Raw genomic sequence first — 23,687 nt, forward strand, 5'->3', positions numbered from 1 at the left:
AGAACCACTGCTCTAGAGAATCTAAAAAAATCTTCGAAAGGTGTCATATGTTCTGCAGTTGATGGTGGTTGGTGATGGAAGGGTTAATATAAGTATTAGTTCTAAAGTGTTTTAGTAATCTGTAAGTAAGAGTTCATGGGTGAAAGCAATTAAGGGTGGAGGTATGCAATTGGGTCTTACTGGATTTAAGGAGCTAACCTTGAGACTGATCTTTGGGAGAAAAGTATTTGTTGTATTTTGGTGGTGGATGCTGCTGATTTTTCCCCCAGGCCTGTTGGATTTTTCGGTATCCTGACCTGTCTCCTGTAATCTTGGAACCCTGGAACCTTGAACCTTTGGACTGGCTTTTGACTACGGTATAGACTCTTGATTCTTGGACTTTGTTTATTGAACTCTTAGTGTTTGACCACTGGACTGGACCCTTTGACTACGGTGTAGCTTTTGCTATCAGTTTTTGTTTATTCTGTGACTGAATGCTATCTTTATGTTTTGTATTTTGGTCTATCAAAACAGCCAGCAAGTAAGTGCTGTTTTAATTAAACTGTTTTGATAAAACTGGGAGTTTGGTTCATCTCTACCTAAATAAGGCAGAGCCCTGGCAACGTGACAAAAGGCACCCTTCCTAAGAATTTCCTAAGTTTTTCAGGGCAACTCTATCATTACTGCTAGCAGATGTCATTCATTTCAATAATGATAAAAATAATAATAATAACCCCCCTGAAGGGGTCCCAGTGGTCATTGGCACACTGGGTGCCGTGCCAAAAGATCTCAGCCGGCATTTGGAAACAATAAACATTGACAAAATCACGATATGTCAACTGCAAAAGGCCACCTTACTTGGATCTGCACGCATCATTCGAAAATACATCACACAGTCCTAGACGCTTGGGAAGTGTTTGACTTGTGATTTTGTAATACGAAATCCAGCATATAGATCTCATTTGCTGTGACATACGGTTTTTGTGTCAGTAAAATAATAATAATAATAATAATAATAATAATAATAATAATAATAATTTTATTTTTATATCCCACCATCACCTCTAGGGGACTCTGGGCAGCTTACAAAGGGACAAGGCAAAATTACAGATAAATTAATAAGGTTGGCACTTATCCATTTCTTGTTTCCATGGTAAATTCAAGAACGTATCACCTGAGGATACAGGGGTCATACTGCATTTTAGATAATGGGTACAACTTGCTCATTATTTCAGAATGGGCTGCGTAGGAGAATCTGCATGTTGATATCCATGGAACAGAGCTGTTCAACAGACAACAAGAAGGGCAGCAATGGCAAGTTCCTGTGCTTGAGATGCTACTGCTTTCTGTGCTTGAGATGCTATTGAGACTACATGGATTAAAAAAATAGCCATAAATATAAAACATGAAAAAGAAAGTGGCCAAATGTCCACTTCTTACTGTGTCCCCCCTTTTTTTCTTTATGATATGAATTGCAATGAGGCTCTGCAACAAACCGAAATGCTGAATTGCTTCTCTAGAAGCTTCCAGGAACGTTAAGTAATATTTTTGGTCCAGAAAAAAAGGGGAGTTTAAGGAATCGGAATGGTCCAAGGGCTGCAAAAACCAGGCTCAAGGGCTGGACATTGCTCAACCCTGCAATACCATATACCAGGGGTCCTCAAACTACGGTCCGGGGGCCGAATACGGCCCTCCAAGGTTATTTACCTAGCCCTCGCTCAGGGTCAAACTAAGTCTGAAACAACTTGAAAGCACACAACAACAACAATCCTATCGCATCAGTCAAAAGCAGGCCCACACTTCCCAATGATAAGTTTATGGGTAGGTTTTTTGGGGCTGTATGGCCATGGTCTAGAGGCATTCCCTCCTGACGTTTCACCTGCATCTATGGCAAGCATCCTCAAAGGTAGTGAGGTCTGTTGGAACTAGGAAAAAGGGTAGAATGACCAGGGTGAGACAAAGGGCTCTGGTCTGCTGGAGCTAGGTGTGAATGTTTCAACTGACCACCTTGATTAGCATACAATGGGCTGAATGGGCTTGGAGCAAACTTTAAACTCTAAAATTGCAATAGCACAACAGAGAGGAAGCAGGCAGGGACATCTAATTACCTCTCAACAAAAGTATGCTCCAAGCACAGTCAGCCCATTGTATGCTAATCAAGGTGATCAGTTGAAACATTCACACCTAGCTCCAGCAGACAAGAGCCCTTTGTCTCACCCAGGTCATTCCACAGATATATAAACCCCTTTTCCTTGTTCCAACAGACCTCACTACCTCTGAGGATGCTTGCCATAGATGCAGGCGAAACGTCAGGAGAGAATGCCTCTAGACCATGGCCATACAGCCCGAAAAAACATACAACAACCCAGTGATTCTGACCATGAAAGCCTTCGACAATACACTAATAAGTTTATATTTGTTAAATTGTTCTTCATTTTAATTATTGTATTGTTTTAAAGTGTTATTTGCACTACAAATAAGATACGTGCACTGTGCGTAGGAATTCATTCAATTTTTTTTCCCAAATTATAATCTGGCCCTCCAACAGTTTGACGGACTGTGACCTGGCCCTCTGTTTAAAAAGTTTGTGGACCCCTGCCATATACTATGGCATGACAGTACCAGTTATTTGACTGGGAAACAGAATTTGGATTCAGCACGGTCTTCTCATCTGACCCAACGCCAAAGAACCACTCCAATATAATCATTGCACATAAGATACAGGTCCTTTAATCCTGCATTTCAGGATTCAATCCATCAATGAGATCTTTGCACAGATGCGTACTATCATCCCGAATTCCTTTTGCTAGACTGAGCTGAGTGCTTAACAGCAGACACCACCAGATTAGGAGAAATGCCACATATCTTGGAATTCTTAAGACCCAAACCTAGATCTAACTGGTAGTTCCCTATGAATCAGTGACTGAATGGTGGATCAATATTTATGTAAATATGTATTGTCGAAGGCATTCATGGCCGGAATCACTGGGTTGTAGTAGGTTTTTTCGGGCTATATGGCCATGTTCTAGAGGTATTCTCTCCTGACGTTTCGTCTGCATCTATGGCAAGCATCTTCAGAGGTAGTGTGGTCCTCACAACCTCTGAGGATGCTTGCCATAGATCAGTGTTTCTCAACCTTCCTAATGCCGTGACCCCTTAATACAGTTCCTCATGTTGTGTTGACCTCCAACCATAAAATTATTTTTGTTGCTACTTCATGTAATTTTGCTCCTGTTATGAATCATAATGTAAATATCTGATATGCAGAATGTATTTTCATTCACTGGACCAAATTTGATACAAATACCCCATACGCCCAAATTTGAATGGTGGTGCGGTCCGGGAGGGCATTGATTTTGTAGTGACATGGGATTTGGAGTTGTTGGGATTTATAGTTAACCTATAATCAAAGAGCATTCTGAACTCCACCAATGATGGAATTGAAGCACTCTTGGCACATAGAACTCCCATGACCAACAGAAAATAATGGAAGGCTTTGGTGGGGATTGACCTTGAGTTTTGGAGTTGTAGTTCACCTACAACCATTGAGCACTGGGGTCTCAAACAATGATGGATCTGGACCAAACTCGTCATGAATATTCAATATGCCTAAATGTGAACACTGGTGGAGTTTCAGGAAAATAGACCTTGACATATGGGAGTTCTGGGATTTATAGTTCAACTACAATCAACCCCATCAACACTGGAATTGGGCCAGATTCCCATGACCATGACAGAACTCCCATGACCAACAGAAAATACTGTTGTTTCCTGATGGGTTTTGGCAACCCCTCTGATACCCCCTCGCGACCCCCCCCCCCAGGGGTCCCGACCCCCAGGTTGAGAAACACTGCCATAGATGCAGGCGAAACATCAGGAGAGAATGCCTCTAGAACATGGCCATATAGCCCGAAAAAAGCTACAACAACCCATTTATGTAAATGCTATTGGTCCCACTACCAATAGGATTTAAGCTCAGTTTTCATCAAACAATTAATCAGATCTCTGGAGATATTAGAAAACTTTAGAAAGTGTTGTGCTTAGGCGTGCAATTCATATTATATTAAGAATAAACACTTCCATAGAAGAAATAAATACTTATACTGTCAGTAAATCCTGCTATCTGGAATGTTATTTTTAGATAATTAAGATATGCAAAATACAAGCAAAAATCTGTTTCAAAATAGAAATATTTCATCCATATTCATCCATTAAAAATACCCAGATTCTAAAATAAAACCCAATTTCATGGGGCTTATTTCAAGTATTGGTTTAATTCGGTTTGATTATAAATGATTTCTCGATAGAGCAACTAAGGAAGGATTAGTGCAGAAAAGTAAAGCCGAAAGGAAGACATGTCTAGACATAAAATAGGGCATTGGAAAAAGGTGGCAGTGGAGTATTGTGCTCTTAATAGGGAGCTGAAACATTCTGCTTTCAGCTTTGTAACAGGTGGAGAGTGGGGAAATGTCGGGCCTGACTTTTAAAAAAAAATCCAACCCTCCACATGGAGATAAAAGTAATAAGCTTCAGAAAAAGAGCTGAGCATGGTGCCGGGCTGAATGTCATTTAAGAGAATGTCAAGGAACTAGAAGGCTGGTTAATGTGTTTCTGCCGATAAAGGCCTCAGCACAGTCTGAAAAATAAGAAGGTTAATATAAATTGGAACATGATTTGCAAAGCTCAAGACACTGGTTTGAGACAAGGTTCGATCAGAGCAATCACTCTTTGATCCGATCGAGCCGGCTAGGAGTAATTATTGTGGCTCGATAGTCGGTAACTAGAGGAAAAGTAGACCACCAATTTAGCATCCGTATCCCCCTTGGCTTCAAGCCCAAACCCTGCAAAGTGTTGGGATCAATTTGAACTCCCCTTGTGTGTTGAACACACACTCTGCAGGCTTTGCAACTGGATTAAGGCTTTAGGCAGGAAAACCAGCGAAGGCATACTTAAGGGCTGCCCTATTAGAGGCAGCATTTTGGCATGGAGTTGTGATTTGTTTTCCTTGGTCAAAGAAAACACGAACAGAAACAACAATACGGTTGTCAGGAACTGTCTCTGTGTTTTGTTTATGTTTTTAAGCCAAAGAAGAAACCAGTTTTGTCATAAAAGTATAGGTTTGTTTGTTTTTCTTGCCTTTGTTTTTGGAGGCAATATTTTAAAGGTCATTGAACACAAAACCTTTCATTTGGTGGAACCGTAATACAGGTCGAGTCTTCCCAATTCGAAAATCTAAAACACTGCAAAAACTAAAACTTTCTGCCAACTTTTGTTATTTGTGGAGGGCGCCCTGAAAATGGATGCGAAGGCAAGTGTGGAGTGGCCCCATTTGTCTGTATCCTGCTGAGAGGGTATGAAAAAGACTCAGATGGAGTGGGGAAGGCAAAGATTTTCCCCTTGGAAAAAGATTTTCCAAGGGGAAAATCTTTGCCTTCCCCATAGCCTTGGAAACCCTCAGTAGTGCAATGGGTTTATTTGTTTATTTATTTATTTATTTGCTTTATTTCTATACCACATTTTTCAGCCTAAACAAGCGACTCAATGCGGGTTAAAGGTTGTATGGAAAAATGGTGGATATCTGATGGGTATTTCGGATAAAGAATTGGATAAAAATGTGGATCACTTCTTCGATAAATGACAACATGCACAAAAATACAGTTTGCTCAAGCTTGAAAACGGATCGAAGCACTGATGATGGAAGAATGGATTACTAAGGTTCTTGAGATAGGCAAAATTGTGAAAATAATGTGCATTCTAACAGATAAACCAATGGAATATTTTCTGAAAAACTAGAAAGCATTTATGGACATTTTGAGCAATAAGAAACCTAACAAAGTAAGTGGTTACAGCTATAATTAGGATTATTGCATTGGAGTGCTAATGGTATTTCTTTCTTTTTTTATCAGTTTGGATTGGGGTAGTTGGAGCCTTAGTGTGTTTCAGTAAGTTAGTGTTTAGGGTTGGGGATCACAACCAGACACAGTGAAGACATCTGCCCTTGCACTATGCTACTCTGCTGCTGAGTACACATGCCCAGTGTGGAACACATCTCACCACACTAAAACAGTAGATGTGGCTCTTAATGAGACATGCCGTATTATCACGGGGTGCCTGCGCCCTACACCACTGGAGAAATTACACTGCTGATACCCCTGTTTGGGTATCAGCCAGCACGTCAACGACTCAAATCAAGAAATAGTTTTCTTAGATCTACAGAGACACTCGCTGGAACACCTCAGCAAGCGAGAGTTCAAAAGTGGCAGGCTCAAACCCAGAACCTCAATCCGTGGGTGATACCAGATGAGAGACTCCCCCCTGGGCACACAGAAAACTGGGCGACTTGGAAGGCGCTGAACAGACTGCGCTCTGGCACCACGAGATGCAGAGCCAATCTTAAGAAATGGGGCTACAGGGTGGAATCCACGGCATGCGAGTGCGGAGAAGAGCAAACCACTGACCACCTACTGCAATGCACCCTGAGCCCTGCCACATGCACGATGGAGGACCTTCTTGCGGCAACACCAGAGGCACTCCAAGTGGCCAGATACTGGTCAAAGGACATTTAATTAGCTACCAAGTTTGCAAAATTTGTTTTTTTTATCTGTTTGTTTATTTTGTTCTGTTAGAAATGTAATGTTCTGGTTGCGGATGACATGATAAATAAATTAGGTGAAGAGATAGTTAAAAAATGCTGAAATGCAAGCCTAAGAGAGAGGTTTGTCCTTTGGCCTACAGAAGAGCAAAAGGGAAAGAGAGATAAAAGTATTTGGAAAGCACAGGATGCAGTGTGGTTCAAGGATACAAGGCAGGCTGACATTCAAGAAGCAGTCTGAAGTCATAACATCTATGTTTAGCCTGAAGAAGAGAAGGCTGAGAGGAGACATGATAGCCATGTATAAATATGTGAGAGGAAGCCACAGGGAGGAGGGAGCAAGCTTGTTTTCTCCTTCCTTGGAGACTAGGACGCGGAACAATGGCTTCAAACTACAAGAGAGGAGATTCCATCTGAACACGAGGAAGAACTTCCTGACTGTGAGAGCCGTTCAGCAGTGGAACTCTCTGCCCCGGAGTGTGGTGGAGGCTCCTTCTTTGGAAGCTTTTAAACAGAGGCTGGATGGCCATCTGTCAGGGTGATTTGAATGCAACATTCCTGCTTCTTGGCAGGGGGTTGGACTGGATGGCCCATGAGGTCTCTTCCAACTCTTTGATTCTATGATTCTATGTTTGCTCTAAGTATGTAGAAAGTTGTCAGTTTTAGAGGCGCCGAAGTGACAAGAAGGTGAAAGAACATGTTTTTGAGACATTGTTCCGGAGGTGGATCTGTTTCATGACACAGCAAGAAAAGTGTATAAGAAAGAACTGAAAAATCAAATGGGACACACAGCCTTATAGAAAGACATTTGACTTGTCTGGCTGTTTGTCCTAGTGTGGCCACACTTGAAAATAAAAGGATTTTTGCTTCACTCACGGAGACTGTTTGCCTTCCTTTGTCATTGGTAATTAAAATAGTTCCCTACAGAACCATGATACAGGTTGAGTCTTCCCGATTCGAAAATCTAAAATACTGCAAAAACTAAAACTTTCTGCCATCTACCAACTTCTGTTATTTGTGGATGACGTCCTGAAAATGGATGCGAAGGCAAGTGTGGAGTGGCCCCATTTGTTTGTATCCAGCAGAGAGGGAATTAAAAAAAAGACTCAAGTGAGGGTGGGGAAGGCAAAGATTTTCCCTTCCCTTTGCTAAAGGGGCAGAAGGTGTGCTGACAGCCTTGGAAACCCCCAATAGTGCAATAGGTTAAAGGTTATATGTAAAATTGGTGGATATCTGATGGGTATTTTGGATAAAGAATTGGATAAAAATGCGGATCACTTCTTCGATAAATGACAATATCAGCAAAAATACGGTTTGCTCAAGCTTGGAAACAGATCAAAGCACTGATGATGAGAGAATGGACTACTAAGGTTCCTGAGTTAGGCAAAATGGCGAAAATAATGTGAGTTCTAACAGATAAACTAATGGAATATTTTCTGAAAACTATAAACAATTTATGGACATTTTGAGCAATAAGAAATCAAACAAAGTAAGCGGTTACAGCTATAATTAGGATTATTGCATTGGAGTGCTAATGGTATTTCTTTCTTTTTTTTCAGTTTGGATTGGGGTAGTCGGAGCCTTAGTGTGTTTCAGTAAGTTAGTGTTTAGGGTTGGGGATCACAACCAGACACAGTGAAGACATCTGCCCTTGCGCTATGCTACTCTGCTGCTGAGTACGCATGCCCAGTGTGGAACACATCTCACCACACTAAAACAGTAGATGTGGCTCTTAATGAGACATGCCGCATTATCACGGGGTAATGCGCCCTACACCACTGGAGAAATTACACTGCTTAGCCGGTATTGCACCACCTGACATCCGCCGGGAAGTAGCAGCCAATAGTGAAAGGACCAAGGCAGAGACATCTCCAGCTCATCCCCTGTTTGGGTATCAGCCAGCACGTCCACGACTTAAATCTAGAAATAGTTTTCTAAGATCTACAGAGCCACTCGCTGGAACACCTCAGCAAGCGAGAGTCCAAAAGTGGCAGGCTCAAACCCAGAACCTCAACCAATGGCTGATACCAAATGAGAGACTCCCCCCTGGGCACACAGAAGACTGGGCGACTTGGAAGGCGCTGAACAGACTGCGCTCTGGCAACACGAGATGCAGAGCCAACCTTAAGAAATGGGGCCACAAAGTAGAATCCACAACATGAGAGTGTGGAGAAGAGCAAACCACTGACCACCTGCTGCAATGCAACTTGAGCCTTGCCACATGCACAATGGAGGACCTTCTTACAGCAACACCAGAAGCACTTAAAGTGGCCAGATACTGGTCAAAGGACATTTAATCAACTACCAAACTCGCAAATTTTGTATTTTGTCTGTTTGTTTGTTTTGTTCTGTTAGAAATGTAATACAATTGACTGGTTGCCCTGACACGACAAATATATAAATAAATCGTGTTTAGGGTCAAGAATAGGGCTCCACAGTCACCTATGTATCCACCGCCAAGACATTGCACTTGGAAGGCCACCATACTCGGACAACGAGGGATCGCCTAAGTAAGTAAGTAAGTGTTTTAGTATTATGTTTTTAGTTGTAAATCTTTCTTTTTTCCTGCTTTTTCTTTTTCAAATGTATATTACTTTAATTGTGAACTAGATAGTTTGTGTTAGAAATTAATAAGTACTCTGAAATAAAAAGAAAGAACCCAATTAACGCACCAAGTGAATCCTCACAAAAGTTAATGAACAAAGGGTGGCAATGTGAGGGGGGAAAGCGCTCCTGAGCAACAACAGCTACTGCATTATTCTAATCCTTACTGTGTAAATTAGAAAAGCAGTGTTATCCTCATATAGGAGACAACTCAGAGGTGCGGGGACTTGGGACAGTATCACTTTGATTCACCGCTCAGTCTTTGGCACCATGCTAAGCTTCTTTCTAACCTTTGGCACTGTTAATTCAAAGCCAAACTGACATATATGTTTTATATTGTTGTTACTATTACATTGCTGTTAATTGTATTTTTATGTTTTGATGTGAGCGCCATGGGGTACCACTTTGTAAGCCGTCCTGAGTCCCTCTACGGAGGTTGAGAAAGGACGGGATATAAAAGCCCTAAATATACAGAATTATTGTATGCTACAACTTTCACGGGGAATTTTTTTTTTGAAGAATCACATATTTGATTGGCTCCCAAAGTAAATTGGCCCTTGATTCCTGAAAAGTGAGCATTTCAAAACGAGTCTTTGTAGAGCCATGGGATTTTTCTACAGAGGAGCACTCAAACATTTGAAATGCTATGATTTCAGAAGAAATAAATCATATGCTTTTGTCAAGCATGTTATCTAGTTCTTACTTCAATTGTTAAATACTGGTTATTATAACCAATAAAGTTCAGCAAATTGTAGCATATGCCTGGTGACAGTCTCTCAGTATCACTTTTTGAACCTGTCTGTCAGGGAAGTGGTATTTCTGAGTTGAATGTCAAGATGGCAACCCAGAAAGGTGCCATGTTTGAACCAACCCTTCCACCTTCAGGATAGTGTGAGTTCATAACTGGTCACATCAGGGCCAGGTAGGAATTTCCCCCCAAGGGTTTTTCCTTTTGCAGCGGGGTGGAGTGGGGGTAATTAGCTTAATGTGCTGTAATTTAAATAGGTTTTCATGACATGTTTAAAAAATTCAATTCAATTGGGTAATCACTGTGGCACCACCTTGTGGGTTTAGGGTAGACTTCTAGAATGGCCTCTCTAGGGAGTGGCATGGAAGACTGGGAAGGGAGGTTTCCCTTGGGTCTAGAATAGAGGGGGGGGGGTTCTCACCCTTGTAAAATCCTGTGGTTTGGGAGGAAGCAAGTAAATATGTGGGAGGAAGTCATAGGGAGGAGGGAGCAAGCTTGTTTTCTGCTTCCCTGGAGACTTGGACATGGAACAATGGCTTCAAACTACAAGAAAGGAGATTCCATCTGAATATTAGGAAGAACCTCCTGACTGTGAGAGCCGTTCAACAGTGGAACTCTCTGCCCCGGAGTGTGGTGGAGGCTCCTTCTTTGGAAGCTTTTAAACAGAAGCTGGATGGCCATCTGTCAGGGGTGATTTGAATGCAATATTCCTGCTTCTTGGCAGGGGGTTGGACTGGATGGTCCATGACATCTCTTCCAACTCTATGATTCTATGAAGGAGGTCAACTTTAAGACAGCTTCCAACTTTGGTGATTTCAGTATGTAAAAGCAAAGTACAAAGAGGGGTGGATAGATGGGCTGCGGCTACAACACAGCTCAAGAGGTTTGCTTTGAACTCTTGGGAGAGACCATCATACACAACTGCCACAGACTTCAAAGTTTCCATGCAGTTGTGTTTCAACTATTCACAAACATCATCCGGTCCCTACAGAACAGCAAAGATCTCTGTCAGGCAGCCTGCCGTCTCTCCCCAGCTTCATTTTGCAAGTTTCCTCATATGAGACATGGACAGTTAAAATGGATTTTAGCTTATTTAAAGATAGACATGCCCAAAGCAAGCAAACAAGAAGTGAAGCCAAACAGACTTGCCTGCTTCGTGCGAGCGAGATTGATTCATTTTCTTTGGAAAGAAGTCCTATTTCCAAATAAATTACGATTCCCACAGCCGAAAGCAGATTTCCTCCCACCCTTATTTTGCACTTTTGTGTCAAACCTTGGTTGCCAGGTAACCATACTTTTATGATTCATCTGGTTTCTGACTAGCTCCTTTTTTTGAAATTTTGCAAGATGGACAACTACAAATGGCATCTGATCAATAGTGTGGTATCACAGATTTGAGGACCTCAGGCATGCTGCAATGCACAGCTGGAATACTCATATCCTCTCAGGGATTCCCTGCTTCCCTTTCCCAGCCTTCACTTCTAGCTAATTAAAGGAACCATATTGCATTTTATTTTATTCTCTTCAATTGACGTGGTTTGGAACAGGAAAGGGCTTCTGTAGAGAGAGCAGAAAGGAGAACCAGGCCAGAAGCAGGGCAATGAGGTCATCATTCAAGAGGCTCCTTCCGTCTCCCCCCACCAAGACTTTTTAAATGGTTTAGTACGCCAGCAGCTGAAAATCACTCCACATCAGAAGCATCATTGTCAGAAAGATGGTAATTACTTCCCTTCACTCGGATATATTCAATATACCTCCCATCATCGGAATCTGTAATGCCACATGTACACAGCGATTTCTCAAACAAGCTTTCAATTTCCTCTAGTTTTTTCCCTTTAGTCTCAGGAAGGCAGCCGTAGAGGAAAATGAGTCCCACAAAAGCAAACCCTGCATACAGGAAGAATGCACCTGCAACACAGAATAAGACACAAACACAGTTAACATATGGTTCTTTCCTTCGTCTTCTGAAACAAAATTACAAGGCCGTTGTCAAATATCTGATAAATATTTGAAGAGTCGATTCGCAATGAAGGTTGTGGATATAACACACACTGGAAGAGCCCCACTAGCAGATGATGATGATGATGATGATGATGATTATTATTATTATTATTATTAATTATTCCTTGAAGGAGCTGGGGGTGGTGACAGCCGACAGGGAGCTCTGGCGTGGGCTGGTCCATGAGGTCACGAAGAGTCGGAGACAACTGAATGAAAGAACAACATTATTATTATTATTATTATTATTATTATTATTATGTATCAAAAGCATTGCATACATTAGTATAAAACTGATAAAAATAGAAGGTGCGCCATATCCTTTGACCAAAAACGAGCAACAGCAACAGCATTTTTTGTAGCCTCCAACAATTCCTCCTCTGAACATGAGGCAGGGCACACAAGCATACAGATGCAGAATTGTCTGTTCTGCTCCACAGTCACATAAGGTGTGGGATTCTTTTAGGTAGTGCCATTTTACCAGGTTGTCTTTTGATCTGCCCACACCACTTCTGAGTCTATTCGGGGACTTCCAGGTTGACATCAGTGACTCAGTTGAAAAGTGACAAGATTATACTACTTTTGGGTTGTTGTGGGTTTTTTCAGGCTATATGGCCATGGTCTAGAGCAGTGGTTCTCAACCTGGGGTCCCCAGATGTTTTTAGCCTACAACTCACAGAAATCCCAGTCAGTTTATCAGCTGTTAGGACTTCTGGGAGTTGAGTGCAAAAACATCTGGGGACCCCAGGTTGAGAACCACTGGTCTAGAGGCATTCTCTCCTGACGTTTCGCCTGCATCTATGGCAAGCATCCTCAGAGGTATACTACTTTTGTGTTGTTCTGAGATTACTTACTTCTGTGAAACCTATCTATCACTTTTTGACAAAACCGAAATGGTATGAACAGATTAGAACCTGTTGTCTGTTATTAGCCCAGATGAAATTCACAGCCAATACCCTGCATCATAGGCTACAATACAATAAAATACCATATTAGTGAATTGCAACCATTCACAATAGGACCACTGCACACCACGTCCTGTTGTACAACAGACTTCCATTGTGAATAAGTAGTGAGGTATCTCTGAGTAATGTGAGTAGTGAGGTACCTCTGAGGATGCTTGCCATAGATGCAGGCGAAACATCAGAAGAGAATGCCTCTAGAACATGGCCATATAGCCCAAAAAACCTACAACAACCCTGTTTCTTTAATCATACTGCTTTGTAAGTCTTGGCTATCAGGGTTTTGTCAAAGCAGCAAAGCAAGAATAACATCACAGCAGTGGATTATCCTAAATGCTCCAAATGACCAGCCACTGCCAGAAGGGACAGAGAGTTTCATCTATGCTAACAATCACGTCATCAGCAGGGAGCTTTTAAATGGTTGAACAGAAGCTCTCCAAAGCTTTAGGTGCTCTTACTGCCTATTACAGGGAAACCCAGCTGATACCTAATCCATCTAAAATGAAGACATGTGCTTTTCATCTCAAGAACAGACAAGCATCTCGAGCTCTGAGGATTACCTAGGAAGATATCCCACTGGAGCATTGCAGCACACCCAAATACCTGGGAGTTACTTTGGACCATGCTTTAACTTACAAGAAGCACTGCTAAATATCAAGCAAAACATGGGTGCTAGAAACAACACATTTCTAGCATGTGTTAGAAGCTAACTGGCACAACCTGGGGATCACAACCAGACACAGTGAAGATATCTACCCTTGCGCTTTACTACTCTGCTGATGAATATGCATGCCAAGTGTGGAATACACCTCACCACGTTAAAACAGTGGATGTGGCTCTTAATGAGACATACCGCATTATCACAGGATGTCTATGCCCTATACCACTGGAGAAATTATATTGTTTAGCTGGTATTGCACCACCTGACATCCGTCGGGAAGTAGCGGCCTATAATGAAAGGACCAAGGCATAGACCTCTCTGGCCCAACCTCTCTTCAGATATCAACCAGCAAGCCAATGTCTTAAATCAAGAAATAGCTTCCTAACATCTACAGAGATCCTTGCAGGAACATGTCAGCAAGCAAGAGTCCAAAAGCGGCAGATTAAAACCCGGAACCTCAATCTGTGGCTGATACCAGATGAGAAACTACCCCCTGGGCACACAGAAGACCGGGTGACTTGAAAGGTGCTGAACAGACAGCGCTCTGGTGCCACGAGATGCAGAGGTAAACTTAAGAAATGAGGCTACAAAGTGGAGTCCACAACATGCGAGTGTGGAGAAGAGTAAACCACAGGCCATGTAGTACAATGCAGTCTGAGCCCGACCACATGCACAATGAAGGACCTTCTTACAGTGACACCAGAGGCACTCCAAATGGCCAGCTTCTGGTCAAAGGGAACTTAGAACAATGCCAAGACTTTAACTCTGTTTGTGGTTTTTCTATAAATTATAATTGTATGTTAAGTTGCTTCTGACATGATAATAAATAGTGGATTATCAGTAATAGCTATAGAAGTAAGGTGTGTATATTTTAAAAGCATCCTTTTACTCTTGAGGACTTGGGACTCTCATCATGATAAGCAATGGTATATGATCAATAGTAAAATACCCCATATCAGTAGTGATTGTGCATTTAGGACAAAGGGTTCTCTCTGTATGTGAAGTAAAAGCAAGTAGTATATAACCTGTTCATTAAAAAAATAGAATGGGTTAATATTAAAAATGGAGAAAGAAAAATCTGATTCACTTGCATAGGGAGTTTAATTTGACTTCATGAAGGGAAAAAGTTTGGAGGAAATTGGCATTTATCAGTCATGCAGCACTGAGAGAGAAAGAATCAGTTAGGAAAGAAATCCCCGAGGAATGTGTAAGCAATCCGGCCTATCTGGAGTATTAAAAAGATAAATTAAGATCAGACTGAATACTGGAAATAGCTAAAAAGAAAAAGAAAAACAAGAACTGGAAATGGCTAGCAGAGAATCAGAAATAGCTAAAAGAAATGAGAAATAGAATTGGCTAAATTTAGAAATGGACTGCAGGAAAACAAGAGAACTGGAAGAGGAAAGGCTAGTGGGAAGACTTCAAAGGATTGGTCCCCCTTGTACAAAGGGAAGGTCCTCATATTTTTCTTATGACATTTGAGAAGGCAGTACTAAAGTGGAGAATATTTGAGGAGGACATATGAAATTTCCCACCAGTTTGGTCAAGGAGGGGTTGGTGTATCCCTAACTTGATCTAATCAAGAGTTGCTCAATACTAAGACAGAAACCAGGCTGTGGGACTGTGAAGGGGACTTTATGGATAAATGAATTATGCCCATTTAAGGTGGAATCAGGTGTCAAACAGGGATGTGTTATTGCCCCAACCTTATTTCCCACCTTCATCGCTATGATACTTCATCTTGTTGATGGGAAGCTTCCCACCAGAGTGGAAATTATCTATCAGACAGATGGCAAACTATTTATCCTCAGCAGACTGAAAGCCAAAACCAAGGTTACAACAACATCTGTTATAGAACTCCAATATGCTGATGACAATGTCGTCTGTGCACATTCAGAAGACACTCTAAACACCTTCGCAGAAGCATACGAGAAGCTCAACCTGTCACTGAACATCGAGAAAACCAAAGTGCTCTTCCAGCAATCACTAGCCAATCTTTCTCCAGTGCCAGAAACACAGCTTAATGGTGTAACATTAGAAAATGTTGACCATTACTGGTACCTTGGCAGCCACCTCTCCACAAAAGTCACCATTGACACTGAAATACAACACCGCCTGAGCTCTGCGAGTGCAGCATTTTTCCAAATGAAGCAGAGTTTGAGGACTGGGACATCCGTAGGGATACCAAGGTGCTTGTTTATAAAGCTATTGTCCTCCCAACCCTGCTAGAGGTGGACTATCTACAGACGTCACATGCAACTCCTAGAACGATTTCATCACCATTGCCTCCAAACAATCCTGCAAATGTCTTGGGAAGAGAAGCAGACAAACATCAGCATGCTGGAAGATGCAAAGACCACCAGCATTAAAGCAATGGTCCTCTCCCATCAACTCTGTTGGACTGGCCACTGTGATGATGTGTAATTTTATTCCTATGGTTATGTGTTGTTTAAACAGTAGTTAATAAATGGTAAGTATGTAGAATTATATTTTGTTAGAGATGGTCGCTGGCTTGGCCTGAGTTGCCATAGCAATGGGGGTGGAGCCAACTGTCACCTAACTGCACATCTGTTTGAAATAAGCAGTCTGTGACCGTTAGAGTTACAGAGAAGACTGAAATCTCTGGTGGGAGATTCAGGGAACTAGTCTCTGACCGTTAGAGTTACAGAGAAGACTGAAATCTCTGGTGGAGATTCAGGAGACTAATTTGTGACCGAAAGGGTTACAGGAAAGGACCCGGTAGTGATAGAGCTACAAGGGGGTGATTGATTCTGGGTTAAGAATCAAGGTTTGGCTGGGAGCCAATTCTGTTAAATAAGCCTTTTAGCTTATTTGTTTTATTAGGACAGTTGTCCAGGAAAGATACATTTGCTTGAGGAAATCTCTTAAAGTCTGTACCTAAAGTTAGTCATGAAACCTTACTATTGTAACCAACTAAGTTTGCGCTTCTAGTGAAGAAACAATTGAATCGGTTATATTCTAATAAAACTTGTTACTGTTCTTTTTACAAGCCTTGCTTCTGTTACCTTTATTTCCATGCCAAACAGCCTGCATAAGAAGTAAAACCAAACCAGGGACATTAAACGCTACGCTATCAAATAAATAAATCTTTCTGTAATTAATAGTCCCTTTATAAACCAACTCTTAAGCTGATACTGATCATTGCCCGGCTTCCTCACAGAATTGGTGGCAGTAATTTTACGCTCCTTCACAGCCACGTTGTCGGATACCCGACCACTGTATTATTTATTTTATTTTATTTATTTCCTGCATTTATAATATCCTAAAGGACTGATATCCTTTTTTTCTAATATCCTTTTTTCAGACCCTCTTCTCACCCTGAAGTGGCTCCCTCACCACTGGGGGACCTTACATATGATAGGCTGACCTAACCTATGGTTTGGGGCTTGCAACATGCTCAGTGAACACCATGTCATGTTCTCAAAGCAGGATAACTGTGTATCATTTAAGACAGAAAAAACTTACCATAGTAGGTGAGATATTCCGCTGTATGCAGAAATGTTAGTGATACTAGAACATTGAAAATCCAGTTTACACCAGAAGAACATGCATTTCCTGTACTTCTTGCCCAAAGGGGATATATTTCGGAATTTACTGTCCAAGGCATTGGTCCCATTCCTTTAATAAAATACACAAATATTTATTTTTAATAGAATACTGGCCAATAAAACTTTGCAAAAATTGGAGAAAAAGATAAAATATATCTAAACAGGAAGACACTACTGACAACATTACTGTTTAATACAAACCATTATATGAAGGCTAACAAAAGAACCCATAAATCTACACCTTAGATATTGGAAGTCATGTTTAGGACTGTAAGAAGGAAACAGACATTCCAGAATTTATATTACTTATCTAATAAGGGTAAGTGCGTCTATTGGAATTCTATCATTTTTAATAGAATAAATGGCGTGGGACAGTTGCATTTTGGGAGCAAAGATATGGAACATAATCATTTGAATAATGTACAACTAACTCTTTCCTGACCACTGAGACTGGGCCCAAAAAGCTGACAGCAACAAAATTAAATGCACTGGAATAAGCAAAAAAACTGAGAAAAGCACAGATGCAGAATGCTTTCATGGATTTATTTGAGTAAAAATGAATGAGTAGGGAGTGTTTTAACATTACACAGAACTGAAAGAAGATGGTAATCTATGAATGATAACAACAGAAGGTAATGGAAAGGAGAAAGAAAATATTGTAACACTATTAGTAAGTAGACACATAAATTAAAAAAATGTATTTAGACAATGTCTGAAAAACAAAGAACTAATGTAATACAAATGTCTGGTTGCTCCTGACACGATAAATAAATAAATAAATAAACAGCAGAAATAATGTAAATGAATTTGTTGATTTGATTGTCAGAATCAAATCAACAGCGGTGAGGGATAGATAATATATATAAGCAGAAAAATAACACTAGATGTCAAAAGTTAAAGTATGGTAGATCAGGGGTCCCCAAACTATGGCCCGCGGGCCACTTCCGGCCGCCAAGGGCACTTATCTGGCCCACGGAGGAGGAGCCCCCCCCCCCCACACAGTGCCCCTCCCTTGGCTGGCTCACGCTATCCGTCAGGCCTGATGGGCAGTGTGAGCCAGCCAAGGGCAGCTGCCCGCATGGCCTACTCGCGCGTAAAGCGCCTCGTGAGGTGCTTTACGTGCAAGTAGACCGCGCGGGGCTGCTCCTCCCTTGGCAGGCTCACGCTATCCGTCAGGCCCAATGCGCAGCGTGAGCCAGCCAAGGGCAGCTGCTCCACGTGGCCTACTTGCACGTAAAGCACCTCGTGAGGTGCTTTATGCGCGAGTAGGCCGTGCGGGGCTACTCTTCCCTTGGCAGGCTCACCCTGCCCATCGGGCTTGATGGGCAACGTAAGCCAGCCAAGGGAGGCTGCCTTGGTGCTCCATGCAGTCATGCTGGCCACATGACCTTGGAGGTGTCTACGGACAATGCCGGCTGTTCGACTTAGAAATGCAGATGAGCACCACACCCCAGAGTCAGAAACAACTGGACTTCATGTCAGAGGAAAACCTTTAACTAGGAAAATTGTGGAAGATCCAGGGTGGGAGAAAGAACTCTTGTCTGTTGGAGGTAGGTTTGAATGTTTCAATTGGCCACCTTGATTACCATTTCATAGCCTGACAGTTTTTAGGGAGAATCCTTTGTTGAGAGGTAATTAGCTGGCCCTGATTGTTTCTTGTCTGGAGTTCCCGTGTTTGAGTGTTGTTCTTTATTTACAGTTATAATTTTAGAGTTTTTTTTAATACTGGTAGCCAGATTTTGTTCAGACTAGAAATAGGAAGATTTCCCATTCTCTGCTCCTGGAATTACTGCCTAAAGAGGGCTAGAAAGAACCCCCTCTAAAGGCCCTTCCACACAGCAAAATAAGATATGTGCAATGTGCATAGGAATTTTTTATTGATTTTTTTTTTAAAACTATAGTCCGGCCCTCCAACGGTCTGAGGGACAGTGAACTGGCCCCCGGTTTAAAAAGTTTGAAGACCCCTGATGGTAGATTGTATTGAATAATATGTATCTGCTGTAAAATAAACAATGTATAACAAATGTATTGAACCATGATAAAATAATAAAAATATATTTTTTAAAAGAATTCCCATTTCCCTTATTAATTTTTGGGAGGGAGGGGAGGCAAAGTATACATGGACATAACATTAACAATATCATCATCAACATCTTACATTCTCTCTCACAAACTTTATTCATTATTGGGAGCAAGTTATGACTGAATGAGCTGCCTCAAGTCAGTTCTTTGAAAGCATTAACTGGCTGCCAGTCTGCTTACTCTCTAAAACATCAGAATGAATTAGTTGGCGGAAGGGATAAGATGTTCACACAAATGTTATGCAGCCATTTTCCTTGTAAGAAGGAATGAGCTGCCTCAAGTCAGTTCTTTGAAAGCATTAACTAGCTGCCAGTCCGCTTACTCTCCAAAACATCAGAATGAATTAGTTGGCGGAAGGGATAAGATGTTCACACAAATGTTATGCAGCCATTTTCCTTGTAAGAAGGAAGGGACACACACACAACCATGATTCATGGAATTGAGAGATCTTCTGAGGGTATTACCCTAGAGGTCCAGTTTATTTCAAGTATTACCTGGTGCAAAGCAAATCAGGTATAAGATAAGTCCCAGGAGTGCCGTCCATGAGTATGGTGTAGGACAGAAGTTATATGCCCAATATGTGTCTTCCGTTTTGAGTCTGGTCTCATTTGAACACCTGTAAAACAGTTGCCATGCAAAACAAAGGTTTAAAGACAGAATCAAGACATGTGAGCAAAGTACAAGAGTACAAGAGTTCAAAACAGAAAAGAGACTCACACAATCAGGATCCTTGACCTGAAACAAAACATACCTTCTGCTTAAAGGCAAATGATGGGCTCATTCTGTATGTACAGAAAAGCTTTGTTGACACTATATCATAATCCTAACTGGCACAAGTTACAGGGAGCGGTCTACCCAGGGGCGGCTCAACCCATTACGCAAAGTAAGCATTTGCAGTATAGTTGATTTTGCCCAGGGGCGCTCTTGAGGCGCTCTTGGGGGAAAATAGACCTTGACATATGTGAGTTGTAGTTACTGGGGATGTATAGTTCACCTACAATCAAAGAGCATTCTGAACTCCATCAATGATGGAATTGAACCAAATATGGCAAACAGAAAATATATATCAGTGATTGGTGGGGGGGGGGGGATACTGTTTGCTTGCATTGAGAATTACCTAGGGCCGCCTCTGGGTCTACCTCCCTGTTTAGGAGCTCCATTGGCTGCTGTTTCTTTTCTGGTCCCAATTCAAGGTGCAGGTACTTACCTACAAACCCTGAACGGTCTGGGACCCATCTACCTTCCTGACCACATTTCCTTTTATGAACCTACACAATCCCTTTGATCTTCCGGAGAGGCCCTTCTTCCGCTCCCATCTACATCGCAAGTGCGACTTATGGGGACGAGGGAGAGGGCCTTCTCTGTGGTGGCCCCTCGGCTCTGGAATTCGCTCCCCAGAGAAATTAGGCAAGCCCCCACCCCAGCAGTCTTTAGGAAGAGCTTGAAAACTTGGCTGTTCCAGTGTGCTTTCAAGGAATTATGAACTATAACTCCTGACCTGACCAAACCTTGCAAAAAATTGCCCTCGGAAGCACTTTATTTTCTACCTACTAGTGCAATTAAACCCTACTTTCGTCCCTCTCATCCCCTGTCCAGATACAATACATTGCCTTCTCACCCAGTGTTTGAAACTTTTTAATCCTTGCTACCGGCCCTGCCCACTGTGATTTATTTTCTGTGTTTAAATTATTGTGATTTTACATTGCTTGATGTGCTTATTTATATTGTTTCTTGTATTTTATTTTTATATTTTATTGTCATTGTATGTTGTTTGCTGTATTGTTGTGCTTGGCCTCATGTAAGCCGCCCTGAGTCCCCTTGGGGAGATGGTGGCAAGGTATAAATAAAGATTATTATTATTATTATTATTATTATTATTATTATTATCAATCCTCCAAGTAGCGTATTTTATTACACTGTTAGTTTTGTAGTTTAAAAATGGTAATGCCTAATACTGAATCCAAATGGATATCCTTTCATTTTAAAAGCATTGCTTGTTCTCCTGTATCAATAGACAAGATGGAGAAGATGTGACTAGGACTTGGTGCAATGGGTTCAAATTACAGGAAAAGAGATTCCACTTGAACCTTATGAAAAACTTCTTGACTGTAAGAGTTGTTCGACAGTGGAACTCGTTGCCTTGGAGTGTGGTGGAAGCTCTTTCCTTGGAGGCTTGTAAACAGAGGCTAGATAGCAATCTGTCAGGGTTACTTTGACGGTGCTTTTCCGGCATGCCAGGGGTTTGATCCTATGTCACCCTATGATTCTCTTCTAAAATTCTTTTAAAGCTGAAAAATGCTTTGAACTTCTTTTGTAGCTTGAAGCACATACTTCTAGCCCCTGCAAACAGGTATCTTTCTGCAAACAGGTATCTTTCAGAACTCTGTAAAAAGAAAGCAGACTACCATGCTCCCACACTTCATTGTGTATTTGGAAATAATATTTCTAAAGCAATTAAAAAACCAAGGCGCTGGCAGATGCTAACTGATGCAGGCTTCCCTGTTCATGCACACAAGTGGCTGTTCTTATTTCTCTAGGTAATATCTTTATGTAGACTGATATATTATTGCATGACGAAATGCATTTGAGAACTGGGAATGGGAAATTGGAAATTGAATCAGATTTTTTTGTGTGAGTGTGATCTGAGGACTACACTATTATCAAGTTTGGAAAAGACAGGAACTCTGTTTATAATGCAAATGTATGACCAATAGAACAGTGCTACTCAAACTTTCATATCTTAAATTCTACTAATAATTCTGTTGACATGTCCACTCCTATCCTGTTGGAAACAGAAAATCCCACTTTACGCAAGAAGAATATTTTTTTGTTTACAGGCACTATTGTAACTGAACACAGACTAAACACAAACAAAAATTAATTCTATTAGTAATGCAAGTTTTTAATGCTGGTGTTGACAGGTGATCACAGTGTGAAAAACAAGAGCTCAAAATAAAAAATGAGTGGGAATAGTTTTTAGTATGACTCATACAAAAATTGGTTATATGTTTTCTGAATTTAATTGTTTAATATTATTCTTTTTTTAATTTTTATTTATAAATTCGTCAAACAAAATGTATAAGCATACATTCTTCCCTCTTTTTACAATCTCTTAGACAAAAGAGTATGTCATATTATATATAATCTAACAGTAAAAGAAAAACAAAAACAAAAATATCTTTAAGCATATTTCTTATCATTATTTTTAAATTTCCATTACAGCTTATACTACATTTAACTCTATCACACACCTTTTATCTACTTATAAATGCTTTATTTCTTTGTAATTATTATTATACCATTCCCCCCGCCCACTCTTCCCCTTCCCCTTATGTTGTTTCCCAATTCCAAAATGTCATTGTTTCTGTTGCTGGCTTATACCCCTTTCCCTCATTAAAAATATACTAAATAAAATTTTCCCATATTTTCCAAAAATCTGTTTGTTTCCATATTCCCCTTTTAAGTTTAATATTGCAAGTTAGCTTATCATTAATAGCTATATTCCGAATTTCCCTATACCATTCTTCTAATTTATTTTTTTTCTTTCCAGTTTTTTGCTATTAGCAGTTTAACTGCTGTTATCAAATTAGAAACCAATTCTTTCTCCTCTTGTGACAGAACTGTATTGTCATGTATAAGTAATAATGCTAACTTTGGTGTAATCTTAATCTCCATTTTTATTATTGCTCTTATTTCTTTAAATATGCTTCCCCAAAATTTTTGTATAGTTTTGCATGACCACCAAATATGAAGGTACGTCCCTATTTCTTGACAGCCTCTCCAACACTGATTTGAGTATTTTTTATCAATCTGACTTAATCTAATGGGAGTTAGATACCACCGCTATATCGTTTTATAGTAATTTTCCTTAATTCTTATATACATATTTTTGAGTAATCTCATACTCCATAAGCTTGCCCATTCTTGATTATTCACTTTCCCCCCCAATCTACTTCTCATACTTCCTTCAAATAAACTTGTTCTTGTTCGTCCATTAATAATAATTTATAGATATCACTTACTGTACTTATTAAAATTGTTTTTATTGGTTTCATATTATTCTTAATGTGAACCATCCTGAGCTTTCAAAAATGCCCCAGAATATAAGTATTTTAAATGATGACAAAGACACAAAATAATATTTTCATGTACTTTCAGACATGCAGGCAGAATCCAATCTCACTATTCCTCCATCTGCTTGTTTTGTTCAAAGCATGATGATTAACTATTTAGATCATTTGCATAACACTTTCACACGGTAAACAAGTTTAAAGTCTTTCCTCAATATTATCTAGAAATTAAAATGGCAGTTTTTTGTATTGAATACCACTTTACATATGCCACTGATTGCTGCCGTATGATTCAAAAGTAATTCGCAATGTCTGATTCCTCCTCTGACCCACCTTGTAAAGCCAGATTTTCACATTCGCATCAGTCTGAATTACAGACAATAGAATAAAAGTTTAATGGCACATCAGCTCCTTTCAGTGTC

The 23,687-nt window shown here is 40.6% G+C and overlaps 1 protein-coding gene across 1 annotated transcript in view; it reads right to left on the minus strand.

Annotated features, from left to right (window-relative positions):
- Positions 1 to 8,606: 8,606 nt before the first annotated feature.
- The window catches only part of SLC2A13 (solute carrier family 2 member 13), a 195,620-nt gene continuing 180,539 nt past the window's right edge, over positions 8,607 to 23,687 (minus strand). The window contains exons 8-10 of the mRNA XM_060778395.2: positions 19,690 to 19,811; positions 17,031 to 17,183; positions 8,607 to 11,831 (exon numbers count right to left, since the gene is read on the minus strand). Of these exons, the coding sequence (XP_060634378.2) occupies positions 11,605 to 11,831; positions 17,031 to 17,183; positions 19,690 to 19,811 (502 nt within the window). The 3' untranslated portion in view covers positions 8,607 to 11,604. The remainder of the gene's footprint in view (positions 11,832 to 17,030; positions 17,184 to 19,689; positions 19,812 to 23,687) is intronic.

This window comes from Anolis sagrei, chromosome 5 (genome assembly GCF_037176765.1).
Source record: "Anolis sagrei isolate rAnoSag1 chromosome 5, rAnoSag1.mat, whole genome shotgun sequence".
NCBI lineage: Eukaryota > Metazoa > Chordata > Lepidosauria > Squamata > Dactyloidae > Anolis > Anolis sagrei.